Here is a 17,862-nt window from a genome sequence, read left to right on the forward strand (position 1 = left end):
TCGTTATTTTCTCTCCCGATTTTTAAACAACTTTTTACAAATATTAATGACTATTATCTAATATTCCGTAATAGTTAACTATGTTATAATATCCAAAAGCGATAAAATTGATGAATATTATTTATTTCATTTATCTAATTATTTAAATACATTTAATTCTAAATTCAACAGAAAGGGGTTTTTCTTCTCTGCCTTTTTAAACTAAAAAAAAAAAAATTCAGGACCGAGTTTCGTTTCGTTATTTTCTCTCCCGATTTTTAAACAACTTTAGTGATGGCGCTGTAATTGAAAATAAAGTTGCTGTGAAGTTAACCAACATTAATTATTCTAACATTTGGTCGTGTCTCGACAGGACACGATTGAAGTATGAGTTCAGAAGCGACTCTAAGTTCCACGAGCAAGGTTCAAGGTATTTTTCATTTCCAATTTCCAGTGTATTCTCTCCACATTTACAAAAGTTGTGTCTCTGCATTCATCTCATCTCATCTCCTTATTTGATTTCTTTTCGATTCTAGCGATTTATTTCAAAGATTTTAACAATTTATCTTCAGTCAATTCCCACTTTCTTTTAGCTTATACCTCCAATATCCATTTTTATTTCCAACAATTCTATATTATAGGAAGCAGCTGGGTAATAATTGCCAAACCACGAATCCTATTGTGTTGTACCTGTAAAATGGAGATGGTTCTCTCACTATCTTAATTACGTTTTATAATCAATTTCTTGTGAACCTCATTATCATTATCGATATTACTAAAGTGCCGATAAAGAACAGAATGCTTAGATTATTTTACACCATATTCATTGCCAAAATTTTATTTTTATTCTTCATTTCTTCCATCATTTGATTCTGTCTTCGCCGGTGGCAAAGGTTGGAGTTGATATTAAATAGAGAAGCTTTGCACCGGGAGATAATTTGGAAGAAATTCGTCGAAACTACTTCAAATAATGTCATCTTTGATAATTATGCTTCATTCATTGAAGTTAAACTGTTTTATTTTCAGTCGTAAAGTGAAGAATGTGAAATACGAGTGGAAACCGATTCGACCTGACTTCATTGTTGCATCAAAAGGTCGAAAATCGATCGTATAAATTAATATTTTGAGCAACCATTTTCACTGAGGTTTTGGCAGATATCTTATAGCTATTGATTAATAAAATCAACATTACATTTTCTGGCAAATATTTTATTATAACTCAAATGGTTTCGTGAAACATGGGTTTTTCCTTTCGCTTCGTTCAGTCGAGCTGGTTGCCAGGGGAGACAACACTCTATGGCACTTCGGGTTTTTCATTCGGAAACAAAAATTTACGTAAAATAAGAGAATAGTCGAACATTAATAATAAATAAATAAATAAATAAATATATATATATATATATATATATATATATATATATATATATATATATATACATAGTAATTATTTACATTTGACGGACATTTGTCCTCATCTTGTTTGTTGTTAACACAAAGTTTCGGCTGATATACCCTCCAGCCTTCATCAGGTGTCTTGGGGAAATTTCGAACCTGGATTCTCATTCCTAAGGTATTTTTCGATGTTGTTGTTATTATTATTATTCAGGTCACTGCCTGGAATCGAACTCGGAATCTTGGGGTTAGTAGTCCGTAGCCAAGAGCGCCGGCTACTAACCCCAAGATTCCGAGTTCGATTCCAGGCAGTGACCTGAATAATAACAACAACAACATTGAAAAATACCTTAGGAATGAGAATCCAGGTTCGAAATTTTCCCAAGACACCTGATGAAGGTGTTCACTTTACGTTCGTAAAATCAAAACGTTTTGTTGACAATATTGATAATTTTGATTTTAGTTGTTTTTGCTTTTCCTCAGTTCTTGTTTATTTTTATATCTTTCTGGAGCCCTACTTTCTAGCTGAGTCTGTTTTATAGAAGGAACCGGTCAGAAATACAGATTTATGAGTGAGATATACAAATAGATAGTTTTATAAGTCGAGTTGATAATGATTTTCTCCAAAACGAAGCTAGAAATCAGTTATAACAGATAAAGATGAAGACAGGTGACAAGAGGGAGTCAAGTATCAGACAACATTCGCGGATGCATTTAGTTAGGTCCATTTATTTCTCTTTTTTTAATTTTTTCTACGAATGCAAACGGAGCGATTACCGTACGTCTATGTAATCACTGTATCGACCAGATTTATCGAATGTTGTTTACCATTACTGGTCACAATGCTCTAGTCCGCTGCAGGGCTACCATTTACAGTTGAGGGGACTGAAACAAAGCATCGGGAAATGAAATGTTTGTTTGGAGAACACAGCGCACCTCCCGGAGTTGGCAATCGAGCGTTCGGTCTTACGATCACGAAAGCAACACACATACGTGCCCAGAAGCAAAGACAAACAAACAAAGCAAATCCAGATTAATTCCTTTTGCTTTTAACGGGACCTGAAATTTTCAGTAACGGAAATGTAACGTTTTTATATGTAGCAAATAAATGAGAGGAAGAAAATATTTAATTAGCGGTTCGGCAAAAAGAGACCGATAGAAGAAGTACTGGGCTTACAAAAGAATAAGTCCCAGGGTCGATTTGCTCGACTAAAGGCGGTGCTCCAGCATGGCCACAGTCAAATGACTGAAACAAGTAAAAGAGTAAGAGTATCATTATTTAACATCCTTTTTTCATGCTGACATAGGTTGGATGGTAGGCCAGAGACCTGCACCTGCCTCCAATTGTCCGATTTGACGTGGTTTCTGTGGCTGGATGCCCTTCCTAACACCAACCACTTTACAGAATGTACTGGGTGCTTTTTATATTCCACATGCACAGATGCTTTTTTGTGGCACCTGTGTGGTCGCTTTTTACATTGCACCTACACATGGGCTTTTTATGTGGCACCAGTGCCGGTACTTTTTATGTAGCACCTGTGTGGTCGCTTTTTACCTTGCACCTACACATCGGCTTTTTATGTGGCACCAGTGCCGGTACTTTTTATGTTGCACCAGTGCTGATGCTTTTGACTTGGCACCAACACTGGTGCTTCTTTTTTTTTTTTCCTGGCACCAGCATGGGATATGGCCTTTATTTTATCATTTGAGTATAGGATACAACTTCTTTGAGTTGTCGTTGCAGACAGATTATTTTCATGTCTGTTATCCAGTTCGCAGGTAGTTAAATTCATCTTTCATTGACTGCTAATATTTTGATTTTAATGTTTTTCATGTGTCATTCATAGCATCATATTTTAATTTTAATTGTTATATGTCCCCACATGCGTTGTAGTGTCCCCCTGTATGTAATGCTTTTATGGCAATTTAAAAGAAATGAAGTAGCTTGCTTACCAACCACATGGTTCCAGGTTCAGTCCCACTGGTGGAGGGAAACTGAAAGAAACCCATTGTATGTATTTATATATATATATATGTGTGTGTGTGTCCCCTAACATCACTTGACAACCGATGCTGGTGTGTTTACGTCCCCGTAACTTAGTGGTTTGGCAAATGAGATCGATAGAATAAGTCCTGGGGTCGATTTGCTTGACTAAAGGCGGTGCTCCAGCATGGCCACAGTCAAATGGCTGAAACAAGTAAAAGAAAGAATATGTTGCTTGGTTGAGTATTTGCATTGTATAGGACTGCTCAACCAGAGCTGAGCCTAAGCTGGAGCAGCACTAACTATTTCCTAGTTTATTCAACTGTTTTATTTGTATTCTTTTCATAAGTGTTCCTTTATTCTTCAATAACAGTAGCTGCAGATATTGTCACAGAGTTCCTGGAAGTTGCCATCCATTGCATTCTTCATCACCGAGATCTTTACCCTGCAGGAGTGTTTGAGGCACGAAAGAAGTACAATGTCCCCGTGCAGGTGAGTTTATACAATATTGCTGCAACTTTGTACTATATTGTACACACCTACATACACACGTATAGGTGTGTGTGTGTGAGCTGGTAGAAACGTTAGCATGCTGGGCGAAATTCGTAGCAGTATTTCGTCTGCAGTTACGTTCTGGGTTCAAATTCCGCCGAGGTCGATTTTGCCTTTCATCCTTTCGGGGTCGATAAATTAAGTACCAGTTACGCACTGGGGTCGATGTAATCGACTTAATCCCTTTGTCTGTCCTTGTTTGTCCCTTCTATGTTTAGCCTGTTGTGGGTAGTAAAGAAATATATATCATTGTCGTTTAACATCTGCTCTCCATGCTGGCATGGGTTGGACGGTTTGACTGAGGACTGGCAAGCTGGGAGGCTGCACCAGGCTCCAATCTGATCTGGCAGGGTTTCTACAGCTGGATGCCCTTCCTAACGCCAACCACTCCTAGAGTGTAGTGGGTGCTTTTTACATGCCACCAGCACGGGAGCCAGTTAGGCAGCACTGGCATTGGCCATGCTTGAATGGTGCTATTTACGTGCCACCAGCATGGGTGCCAGTCAGATGGTACTGGCATCATCCACACTCAAATGGTGCTTTTTACATGCCACTGGTATGGGTGCTGGCCACGCTTGAATGGTGCATATATATATATATATATATATATATATATATATAGGCGCAGGAGTGGCTGTGTGGTAAGTAGCTTGCTAACCAACCACATGGTTCTGGGTTCAATCCCACTGCGTGGCATCTTGGGCAAGTGTCTTCTGCTATAGCCCCGGGCCGTTTTGATGTAAATAATTTTTGGTGTTAACATGGTCCGATTTGAATTTTTTCTTCTACGGAAGGAAGAGTTAGCCTTCTTCTATCATAATCTCATATATATATATATATATATATATATATATATATATATATATATATATTATATACATACATATATATATGATGATATATATATAACGTAAGGTGTATTAGCCATCTGAATGTGGCTAGCCACTGGGGGGGTGGGGTGTTACTGATGCTTTTAGCCCCAGGCGATCAATGTCACCAGAAGGACTTTAGACACTATCTCAGTGCCCTTGTGTTATTTGCAAAGGGAGGTCATCCTCCCTCGAAGACCCGAGTACTACATACGGACTATAGTTTCAAGGTAATTGCCTCTCGTCAACGGATGGTAAGCACCGGTCTTCGATGAAGGAGTCCCCTTGCAAATAAATATATAATGTTTTTCACAGCAACCACTGTCACTGATTTAGAAAAACTGTCTGAAAACAATAATAAATCTCTGAACGAGATATAAACAGTAACCGCTCGACAACGTAAGGTGTATTAGCCATCTGAATGTGGCTAGCCACTGGGGGGGGGGTATTACTGTGCTTTTAGCCCCAGGCGATATATTAATACGAAAAAACCCTCCAGGCTACATCCCGAAAATTCATTTCTTTGCCGAATTTCTACAATGTTTATGGCGATTCATTTTTATATCTTGATTTTTTATTTTTCATGCAATTTACGCATGCTTGCACGTGTGGTGAACACAGTTCACGTCAAACAGCTAACTGAGTAAAGTTCACTATTCAATGCATGGGATAAGGCCTAAACAAACACATTATCGATTTTTTGCACTTGTGAGATGAATTTCGGAACAGAAATAGCGCAGTTCAATTTTCATTTGCCTAAACTTTAAGTGACCCTATTTTGGTGGTTCTACGGTTTGTTAGCTAGAAGATGTGCTGGGAAGTTAAACACACAGATATACAATTTGAGTTTTATACATATCATCATCGTTTAGCGTCCGTTTTCCATGCTAGCATGGGTTGGACGGTTCTACTGGGGTCTGTGAAGCCAGAAGGCTTCATCAGGCCCAGTCAAATCTGGCAGTGTTTCTATATATATATAATTTCAATCATTAGACTGCAGCCATGCCAGAGCACAGCCTTGGGGAATTTTTGTTGAACAAATCAACCCCAATACTTATTTTATTTCTCTTAAACCTGGTACTTATTTTAGCAGTTCTTTTGATGAACCACTAAGTTATGGGGACATAAACACACCAACACCAATTGTCAAGGAGTGGTGGGAGACAGACAGGCACAAGGACACACACTTGTGTGTGTGTGTGTCATGCTTCTTTCAGTTTCCATCTACCAAATTCACTCTCAATGGTTTGGTCAGCCCAGGGCTATAATAGAAAGTACTTGCCCAAAGTGCCATGCTGTGGGATTGAACCCGGAACCATGTGGTTTGAAATCAAACTTCTTGCCAGACATCCATGCTTGCACCTTCTAAATTTCTACAATTATAATTTTAGTTACAATCTGCATTTCCATGTGACTTTCTATTTCAGATGTGTCTTCATCCCGATGTCATCCAGTACATTACCAATATTCTTGAAAGTATCAAATTACTGTTGGAAGCACAGGAAGTTAACCGAGTAGGACTGGTCATTCTTGACTCCAAACAGACCCCGATAGAACGTTTTGTCTTTGAAATTGCTTATCCTTCCCTCTTATCAGGCTTTGGGTAAGTAGAAATCTTTTTGGCTGTGAGTGTTTGTTCAGTTGTTCATTTTAACAAGCTTGGGTTAAATGAATATAAAGCTCTTATGCTGGTATCACATAGAAAGCACTTGTTCTGGTGTCACGTGGAAGGCACTTGTGGCAATACCCTGTAGAAAGCACCCTTCTTGGTTCCACATAAAGGTACCTGCGCCAGTTCCACATGTAAAGGCACCTGTGTCCATGCTATGTAAAGGCACCTGTTCCCGTACCACATAAAGGCACCTGTGCCTGTGCCACGTAAAGGCACCTGTGCCCGTGCCACGTAAAGGCACCTGTGCCCGTGCCACGTAAAGGCACCTGTGCCCGTACCACATAAAAGCACCTGTGCCCGTACCACATAAAGGCACCTGTGCCCGTGCCACATAAAGGCACCTGTGCCCGTGCCACATAAAGGCACCTGTGCCCGTGCCACGTAAAGGCACCTGTGCCCATGCCACGTAAAGGCACCTGTTCCCGTGCCACGTAAAGGCACTTGTGCCCGTGCCAAGTAAAGGCACCTGTGCCAGTGTCATAAAAGAAGCATCTAGCACACTGTAAAGTAGTTGGTGTTAGGAAGGGCATCTGGCTGTACAAACCATGCCACAAGAGACAAATAGAATCTGGTACAATCCTGCCAGCCTTGCCGGCTCCTGTGAAACTGTCCAACCCATGACAGCATGGAATGCAGATATGATGTTATTGAGGCATTGTTTTATAGCTGGATGCTGTTCTCATCACCAACCCTTCCTCACTTGATTCCAATTAAGCTAATATTCTTTTCTACTCTAGGCACAAGGCCTGAGATTTTGGGGGAGGGAGCCCAATCAATTAGATTGACTCCAGTACACAACTGGTACTTATGTTATCGACCCATGAAAGGCAAAGTCGACCTTGTCGGAATTTCACCTTGGAACATAACGACAGACGAAATATCTATTTCATTACTACCCACAAGGAGCTAAACACAGAGAGGACATACAAGACAAACGGATTAAGTCGATTATATTGACCCCAGTGTGTAACTGGTACTTATTTAATCGACCCCTGAAAGGATGAAAGGCACAGTCGACCTCAGTGGAATTTGAACACAGAACGTAACGACAGACGAAATACCACTAAGCATTTCGCCCAGCGTGCTAACATTTCTGCCAGCTCACTGCCTTCAATTAAGCTAATATTACCCCATGGTCAGACATGTTTTCACAAAAGACACATACATAAGCATGCACACACACACACCTACATGCACACATCATCATCATCATCATCATCATATTTGTTTTAATGTCCTTTGTCCCATTGCTTGCATAAGTCAGATGGAATTCATCGAGGCAGATTTTTCTATGTTAGATGCCCTTGCCATCGCCAACCCTCACTTTTCCCCAAGCACACTAATATTTTCCCCATATTCAGACATGTTTTTCCCAGACGATTAGAAACGATCAACACTGCTTGTATGACAGTGGTGCTTGTTTACAACCATCATGTGATGTCCAGACACAGATACACACAAACATACAAGGAAACATACACAAACGCTCAAACACACATGTAGACATCATATATTTCTTTCGAATTCATTCACAAGGCCTGGGACTAGTGCAAGAGACACTTGCTCAAGGTACTGCACAGTGGGACTGAACCCAACACTGTATGGTTCACTAGTGAACCTCTCAACCTCACAGCTATTCCTGCATCTGTGAATCCAAATAGAGTTGTGTTCTCTTGTATTTTAATTCCTAGGTAATGTGTTCCTGTAGCTAAGAAGAATGGCTACAAAAGTGACACAGCCGACTATGATGGTTGCTAGTCAGCTCTTGTGTGTCATAGGGAGAGGAGAGAGAGAGAGCGCCTAGGTTCAAATATGGCTGACTTGTAGCCTGTCAAACCATTGTCCCTTCTATGTGTGTGTGTGTGTATCATCATCATTTAGCGTCCGTTTTCCATGCTAGCATGGGTTGAATGGTTCAACTGGGGTCTGTGAAGCCGGAAGGCTTCATCAGGCCCAGTCAGATCTGGCAGTGTTTCTGTGGCTGGATGCCCTTCCTAACGCCAACCACTCCGTGAGTGTAGTGGGTGCTTTTTTACGTGCCACCCGCACAGGTGCCAGACAGAGCTGGCAAACGGCCACGAACGGATGGTGCTTTTACGTGCCACCCGCACAGGTGCCAGACAGAGCTGGCAAACGGCCACGAACGGATGGTGCTTTTATGTGCCACCCGCACGGGGGCCAGGCAAGGCTGGCACATATATGTACATACCTACATATGTATATATATACATGCATATATGGGTACAGGACATCAAAAAAAAAACATGAACAAAATGAGAAACGAGAACATAAAAAACAAAAACATAGAAAACAACGAGAGAAACAAATAGAGAAACGAGAGAGGCAACATAAAGAACATTCCCTTCATCAGTTGTCCCCTGTTTCAGAGTACTCCGCGTTTTGAAGATAAGGACAAGACACAACTTCGTTAAAACAGTCTTTCCCGCAAAGCAAATTATGGATCTTTTCACTTTGACCGGCAGATTTAAAAAATAATTTCCTTGTAAATAAACACTTTTAAACTTCGAATACTGGTAGAATGTGTTTATAAAACATCTTTTTCTCTTGGCGTTCTTGCGAAAATTCTGTAAACAGTGACAAACGAAATATACACCGCCGGAACTTCTTGTTGACAAACAGTAGTAGTAATTGTGTTCACCTCAATAGACGTCATTGATTGGTTGAAATTGCCGAAATACGGGAAATTTAACAACAAATAGCTTACAAACTACAGAATTTTCTCAAGAACACCAAGAGAAAAAGATGTTTTATGTGACCCATTCTACCAGTATACGAAGTTTAAAAGCGTTTAGTTACAAAAACTTTTAATCTGCCGGTCAAAGTGAAAAGATCCCAAATTAAATAATATTTGTACATATATGTGTATGTGTGGTGTTTAATATGAATATACATGTGATGTGTGTGCGTGTGTGGCGGTTGACTGACAATAACACATTCTAACTTAAAACGCCATACATGCACACAAGTATTCTCTCTCTCTCTCACACACACACAGCAACAAAGTGAAAGTTTTTTCTCCCCTTCATAAGTCTGTATATGGCTATGGTGTAGCCACACTTGGAATTTGCATCACCAGTCCGGAACCCCTATCTTGCTCAGGACATTGACCTCCAGCAAACTGTTCAGAGACGTACAACCAAGCGAATACTCTGAATGCCTTGCTACCCTGGGCATGGCTACATTGAAGCTCCAACGTTTGGCAACTGAGTCGGTAAGCAGCCACAAAATTATTGACCATCGTGCCAACAACCACCTTGAGCACCTTTTTCAGCTCCATGTGTCCAACACATGTGGACATGCCTACAAAGTCAGAAAACAGCACAGCTCTCATGACTTTCGGAAACATTTCCTCACACTCAGAGTTGCTGAAGCATGGAACAAACTACCTGCATCAGTTGTTGGTTGCTGAGACATTGCATCCTTTAAAACCGCCATGCTCCCTGAAATTCACCAACACTACACCTGATATCCCTCCTACCTGCTTCATACACATGCACACACATCTATCATGACTCATACACTGTTCACTTTCCTGACTTTTGTACATAATTCTATGTACTGTACATGCACCTTTGAGGAGTTGTAATGCACCTGAGCACTAGACACAATTTCATTATTATTATTATTAATGAGGCGATGAGCTGGCAGAATCATTAACATGCTGGGCAAAATGCTTAGCAGTATTTCGTCTGTCATCACATTCTGATGCTGCCAGGGTTGACTTTGCCTTTCATTTTTCAGGGTTGATAAATGAAGTACCAGTTACATTCTGAGGTCGATGTAATCGACTGATCCCCTCCCCAAAAATGTCAGGCTTTGTGCCTCTTGTAAAAAGGATTATTATTATTATTATTATTATTCTTATTAAATCTTTCCCTTATACTTTGTTCCAGTTGTGATATTCTACTGACTGAGTTGGAGCAATCCCTAAGGGCATTCCTGTTGAAGATAAATGTCTGTGATGCACTGCTGAAACCTCTTCCTCAAGGTAACCCCCTTTACCGTTCCTCTTCTAATCATCTTCTAATTCCATCCTCCTTGTGTTGGACAGGTTATAGTTCGGTTTGTGATCAATATTTTATTATTAATAACGATTGTTTTGCTCATCTGGGTCCTTGGCCTCGATCTTATTCTTTTACTTGTTTCAGTAATTTATTGTGGCCATGCTGGAGCACTGCCTTGAAACGTTTTGGTTGAACAAATCAACCCCAGGACTTTTTCTTTTTAAATAGTACTTATTCTGTCAGTCTCTTTTGCTGAACCACTAAGTTACAGGGATGTGAACACACTAACACCAGTTGTCAAGCGATGTTGGGGCGGGGTCACAAACACACACACACATGATGGGCTTCTTTCAGTTTCCGTTTACGAAATCCACTCACAAGGCTTTGGTTAGCCCAAGGCTATAGTAGAAGGCATTTGCCTGAGGTGGCACGCAATAGGACTTAACCCAGGGCCATGTGGTTGGGAAGCAAGCTTCTTACCACACAGCCACACCTGTGCCTTTTTGTTTGATGTATTTAAAAATGAAAGAAGCTTATTTTATACATCAGTAAATACTGTGTGTGTGTGTGTGAATATATACTCATGTATATATATATTTATACATATATATATATATACATACACACACATACACATACTTGAGGAGGTGCTGGAAAGTTCTTGGCTTTAAGGGTCGTCTGAAAGGCTTGGTTTGATACCCAACCTTCTGAGTTCTTTTCCAGGGCTTAGTAAAACGGAGGGACTGCTGCAATAAGTGTGTGAATCTGAGAGGAGGGGAATATGTTGAACAAAATCATAATTAACTGATCCTCATCCTGTAGTTTCTTTTACTCAAAGCCGGGACCTTTTCAGCACACCTTCTGTATGTATATTTGTGCGTGTGTATATATATACATAATGTATACGTAATATATATATATATACATAATGTATACGTAATATATATATATATATATATATATATATATATATATATACATAATACTCTTTTACTCTTTTACTTGTTTCAGTCATTTGACTGCGGCCATGCTGGAGCACCGCCTTTAATCGAGCAATTCGACCCTGGGACTTATTCTTTGTAAGCCCAGTACTTATTCTATCGGTCTCTTTTGCCGAACCGCTAAGTAACGGGGACGTAAACACACCAGCATCGGTTGTCAAGCAATGCTAGGAGGACAAACACAGACACACAAACACACACACTCATATATATATATATACATATATACGACGGGCTTCTTTCAGTTTCCGTCTACCAAATCCACTCACAGAGCTTTGGTCGGCCCGAGGCTATAGTAGAAGACACTTGCCCAAGGTGTCACGCAGTGGGACTGAACCCGGAACCATGTGGTTGGTAAACAAGCTACTTACCACACAGCCAATATATATACTTACATAATATATACATAATGTATATATATACTTACATAATATATACATAATGTATATATATATATACATACATAATATATACATAATATATATATATATACATACATAATGAATATATATATATGTACATAAACAATGTATGTATATATGTCGTCGTCGTTTAACGTCCTCTTTCCATGCTACCATGGGTTGGTCAGTCTGACTCAGGGCTGGCAAGCTAGAAGGCTGCACCAAGCTCCAATCTGATCTCGCAAGGTTTCTATGGCTGGATGCCCTTCCTGACGCCAACCATTCCGAAAGTGTTGTGGGTGCTTTTAATGTGCCACTAGTATGAGGGCCAGTCAGGCGGCACTGGCATCAACCATGCTCGAATGGTGCCTTTTACATGTCACTGTCACGAGTGCCAATCGGGCCGTACTGTCATCAGCCACAACAATGACTTCACTTGCCTAAACAGGTCTTTGCAAGTGCAGTTTATTGCCCATGATTGAAGGGTGCTCTTAAATGGGCTGGTTATGCTCCACTGGCATAAGCCACTGTTACGGTCTCACTTGGCTTGCCAATTCTTCTCAATCACAGCATATCTCCAGAGGTCTCCATTTTTGTCATTGCCTCTGTGAAGCCCAATGTTCAAAGGTCATGCTTCACCACCTTGGGTCTTCTTGGGTCTACCTTTTCCACAAGTCCCCTCCACTGCTAGGGTGTGACGCTTTTTCACTCAGCTTTCCTCATTCACACGTAACACATGACCATACCAGTGCAGTCGTCTCTCTTGCACACCACATCTCATGCTTTTTATGTCCAACTTTTCTCTCAGGGTGCTTACACTCTGTCGTGTATATGCACACTGACATTACACATCCAGCAGAGCATACTACCTTCATTCCTTGCAAGTTTACGCATGTCCACTGCAGTCACGGCCCATGTTTCACTACCATGTAGCATGGCTGTTCGCACACATGCATCATACTCTTTGCTCTTTTACTTGTTTCAGTCATATGCATATATGCATATTATGTATAATTCATTAGTTATCGTTGTCTATCGATTCAGCCTCGCGTCTCATTTAAATATAGAATAGATATTTAAGTTTTCCCTTACAGGGGTGATCGCAATGGCGGCCGATTTTTCGCGGGCTTCGATGTACACTTGAAGTTTTACGCTGCCCCCCACCGCTACAGGAAGTCCTAAATTTTCGCATCCCTGTTGTCTCCCATGCTCACTTCAAAGTCTTACGCCACCTGCTCCTCCTTCCATAAAAGGTAGTGGTCATTCATTGCAAGATATATTGGTAACGTACGCGGTTTGAACTTAGGTTTAATTGTCTGTCTATGAATCCTGCCAAACGCGAGTTTCTTTTCAGTTGCATGATGCTACTAGGTCCAATGCCTCCCACTCCCTCAGGGTTGGCACCCTCAACGTTGGCACACTGAAAGGCAGATCTGGCGAGATCGTTAAATTGCTTGAACGGAGGTGTGTAGATATATGCTGTATTCAAGAGGTGAGGTGGAGAGGAGGTTCTGCTAGGTTCCTCACAGGTAAAGGACAGAGGTACGAGATTTTCTGGGCTGGGAATACTGAAGGGGTCGGGGGAGTGGGTATGCTTATTGCCGAAAAATGGGTAGGTAAGGTAATCGAGGTAGTCAGAGTATGTGACAGAATACTCAAGATTAGATTAGTGCTCCATCATAGTTTTAGCAAACTATAATCGGCCTATGCCCCTCAGCCAGAGCTACCTGAGGACAGAAAGACTGTTTCTATGACACCCTTCTGCAGACCACCTCATTGACGAACGACAGGGACCTTCTCTTTGTGGCTGGTGACTTCAATGGGCATGTTGGACGATATGCTGAGGGCTTCTATGGCGTTCATGGAGGCTATGGTTATGGTTCTCGCAATGAGGAGGGGGAACCAGGCTGCTGGAGTTCTGTGATGCGAATAGTCTTATGGTTTGCAACACTAACTTCAGGAAACGACAAGCCACTTGGTCACCTACCGTTCGGGCCAGCATACATAGCCAACTCGACTACTCCTTGCCAGAAAAAGGGAAAGATGGCTGCTTATAAATGCCAAAACCTTCCCAGGCGAAGAATGTACACCACAACTTAGACTGGTGCAAAGTTTCCACAAGACCCAAAATAACGTGGTGGTGGAACAATACTGTTGTCAGGGCTATTAGACAAAAGAAACAGGCTTGGAAGGACTGGAAGAACGGTGGTAGCAGGGAAGTGTATCAGACTGCAAGAAGGGAAGCTAGGAGGCAGGTGTATTTAGCCAGAGGGGAAGCAGATAAGAAAAAATTTGCCAATGTCCTGCACCGTGAGGATGAAAGACTTGAGGTATTTCGTATAGCAAGACAGTGTGTGAGAGAGAATCGTGACGTGGTAGGAGAAAAATGTGTTCGCACGGATGACGGCTCACTTGCGCTAAATGAGGATGCAAAGAGAGAGGTTTGGAGACGCCACTATGAAAGGTTACTGAATGAGGAAAATGAATGGGATAAAGAGAGTCTGCCGAATGTTGACCCAACAGAGGGACCAGCAATCCGAGTTGACAGTTCCTTAGTAGTTAAGGCAATTATAAGCATGAAAACAAGGAAAGCCCCAGGCCCATCAGGAATTACTGCAGAGATGCTCAAAATACCTTGTAGTGCCGGCTATAGCCTAGTCACCTGTATAGTTAACCAGGTGATACACAAAGGAGTCATTCCCAATGACTGGTGTAGCAGCATAATAGTCAGCTGCTACAAAGGTAAAGGTGACGCCCTAGATACAAATAACTACAGGGGTATCAAGCTGCTAGATCAGGTAAGGAAGGTTACGGAGAGGGTTATAGCCCAACTAATTAGAGAGAGAGTTAGCTTAGATCAGATGCAGTTTGGGTTCGTGCCAGGGAAAAGTACTACTGATGCTATATTCCTGGTAAGACAGCTGCAGGAGAAATACCTAGCCAAAGACAAGCCCCCTATACCTGGCTTTTGTCGATATAGAGAAAGCCTTCGACAGGGTCCCCCGATCCCTTATCTGGTGGTCAATGAGGAAACTAGGGATAGATGAATGGTTAGTGAGAGCTGTGCGAGCCCTGTACAGAGACGCTGCTAGTAAGGTGAGGGTTGGCATCGAGTACAGTGAAGAATTCAGGGTAGAGGTTGGGGTCCACCAAGGTTCAGTCCTCAGTCCCCTCCTATTTATCATAGTCCTCCAGGCAATAACGGAGGAATTCAAGACAGGATGCCCCTGGGAGCTCCTCTATGCTGATGACCTTGCTCTAATTGCTGAGTCTCTATCAGAACTGGAGGAGAAGTTTCAGGTGTGGAAGCAAGGTTTAGAATCGAAGGGCCTTAGAATCAACCTTGCCAAAACCAAAGTCCTAATAAGTAGGAAGGTAGACCAATCACAAACGCCTTCAGGTTGATGGCCTTGCTCGATCTGTAGAAAAGGCGTAGGTAGAAACTCTATAAGATGCACCAAATGTAAGCTATGGACACATAAGAGATGTAGTAATGTCAAAGGAAGACTAACTAGGAAAATAGTTTTTATCTGTGGCAGATGCTCAGGAGCAATAAACTCTGAAAATATGCAGAGACCAACTTCTATCACGTTTCCGGGAAAAAATTAGAAGTAGTTGATAGCTTCTGCTACCTAGGTGACCAAGTCAGTAGCGGGGGCGGGTGTGCTGAAAGTGTAACTGCTAGAGTAAGAATAGCCTGGGCAAAGTTTAGAGAGCTCTTACCTCTGCTGGTGACAAAAGGCCTCTCGCTCAAAGTAAAAGGCAGACTGTATGATGCATGTGTACGTACAGCCATGCTACATGGTAGTGAAACTTGGGCCGTGACTGCTGAGGATTTGCGTAAGCTCGCAAGAAATGAAGCTAGTATGCTCCGTTGGATGTGTAATGTCAGTGTTCATAGTCGACAGAGTGTAAGCACCTTGAGAGAAAAGTTGGACCTAAGAAGCATCAGATGTTGTGTGCAAGAGAGACGATTGCGCTGGTATGGTCATGTGGCGAGAATGGATGAAGATAGGTGTGTGAAAAAGTGCCACACTCTGGCAGTTGAGGGGACCTGTGGAAGAGGTAGACCCAGGAAAACCTGGGACGAGGCAGTGAAGCATGACCTTCGAACTTTAAGTCTCACCAAGGAAATGACTAGAGACCGAGACCTATGGAAGTATGCTGTGCGTGAGAAGACCCAGCAAGACCAATGAGAACAGTCAAAATCAAACCAAATCAAATCAGAAAGCAGAACCAAAATTGAGGTCGATCAACATCAGTGGAAATTGCAGCTGTGGTTAAGCGAACCATCCGATTGTGGTCGTTGCCGGCACCGCCCCGTGTGGCCTCTGTGCCGGTGGCACGTAAAAGCACCATCCGTTCGTGTCCGCTGCCAGCCTCGCCTGGCCCCCGTGCCGGTGGCACGTAAAAGCACCATCCGTTCTTGTCCATTGCCAGCCTCGCCTGGCCCCCGTACCGGTGGCACGTAAGTGCACCATCCGTTCGTGTCCGTTGCCAGCCTCGCCTGGTCCCCGTGCCGGTGGAACGTAAAAGCACCATCCGCTCGTGTCCGTTGCCAGCCTCACCTGGCCCCCGTGCCGGTGGCACGTAAAACCACCATCCATTCGTGTCCGTTGCCAGCCTCGCCTGGGCCCCGTGCCGGTGGCACGTAAAAGCACCATCCGTTCGTGGCCGTTTGCCAGCTCTGTCTGGCACCTGTGCGGGTGGCACGTAAAAAGCACCCACTACACTCACGGAGTGGTTGGCGTTAGGAAGGGCATCCAGCCGTAGAAACACTGCCAGATCTGACTGGGCCTGATGAAGCCTTCCGGCTTCACAGACCCCAGTTGAACCGTCCAACCCATGCTAGCTGGAAAACGGACCCTAAATGATGATGATGATGATGCATATATATATATATGCATATATATATATATATATATATATGCATATATGCATATATATAATATATATATATATATGCATATATATATATATATATTATATATATATATATATATATATATATATACATACATACATATATATATATATATATATATATATATATATATACACACACACACGAAGGGTTTCTTTCAGTTTCCGTCTTCCAAATCCACTCACAAGGCTTTGTCGGCCCTAGGCTATGTTAGAAAACACTTGCCCAAGGTGCCATGCAGTGGGACTGAACCCGGAACCATGTGGTTTGTAAGCAAGCTACTTACCACAGAGCCACTCCTATGCCTATACTGTCTCCCTATTATTCTGAGCAAGATACCCTTTGTTACCAGCAGAGGTAGGAGCTCTCTGAACTTTGACCAGGCTATTCTTATTCCAGTAGCTACACTCTCAGAGCAACTGCTCCCACTACTAACTTGCTCACCTATAATGTGTGTGTATATATATACACACACACACACACACACATATACGTGTGTATGTTTGTTAATCTCACATTAATTGATAACTAGTGTTGGTTTGTTGACGTCCCTGTGGCTGAGCAGTTTGTGGGTGAGGGGAAGAAACTGGCGTTGATTGGATTAACCCTTTCAAGGCAATGTCGCAGCATGGCCTCAGCCCAATAACTAAGTCCAGTCAAAGAATAAAACAACATCGCACACATTGGCTTCACTAAAACTCTTGAATGCTGTGCTCCAGCCTGACCTCTCCCCAATAACTAGATCCAATAAATCAGAACCAGTGTCTGTGCGACAACTCACAGCAAAGGGTCGTACCGGAGTGCCTTGCTCAGCAACTTACCTGTGGCTCGTAGGGAGTTGCTGAACCAGCCACTCATGAATTAATTGCCATTGGAGTGCCGGAAGATGTGGTAGATCTGCAGGCATTCATTGGAAACGCAGCTAGGGATCTCAGCTGTGTCCCTCCAAAAAGTGCTTCCCGCCTTGGCCGACCGGGATCCAAACCTAGGCTGATCAGGCTGTTGTTTACGGGCTTTACTGAGGCGCGGACATTCCATCTGGCTGCTGATAGAGCTCGGCATG

The 17,862-nt window shown here is 42.3% G+C and overlaps 1 protein-coding gene across 4 annotated transcripts in view; it reads left to right on the forward strand.

The window, feature by feature from the left end:
• The first annotated feature begins 247 nt into the window (after positions 1–247).
• LOC115224805 (mitotic spindle assembly checkpoint protein MAD2B) overlaps positions 248–17,862 on the forward strand; it is a 52,984-nt gene continuing 35,369 nt past the window's right edge. For all 4 annotated transcript variants that reach the window (XR_005003903.1, XR_005003902.1, XM_029795728.2 and 1 more), the window contains exons 1-4: positions 248–409; positions 3,729–3,847; positions 6,204–6,379; positions 10,363–10,457. Coding sequence is in view for 2 of the 4 variants with exons in the window: in XM_029795728.2 (XP_029651588.1) it covers positions 367–409; positions 3,729–3,847; positions 6,204–6,379; positions 10,363–10,457 (433 nt within the window). In the remaining 2 variants the exon portion in view is untranslated. The remainder of the gene's footprint in view (positions 410–3,728; positions 3,848–6,203; positions 6,380–10,362; positions 10,458–17,862) is intronic.

The sequence above is a fragment of the Octopus sinensis genome, linkage group LG26 (genome assembly GCF_006345805.1).
Source record: "Octopus sinensis linkage group LG26, ASM634580v1, whole genome shotgun sequence".
Classification (NCBI taxonomy): Eukaryota; Metazoa; Mollusca; class Cephalopoda; order Octopoda; family Octopodidae; genus Octopus; species Octopus sinensis.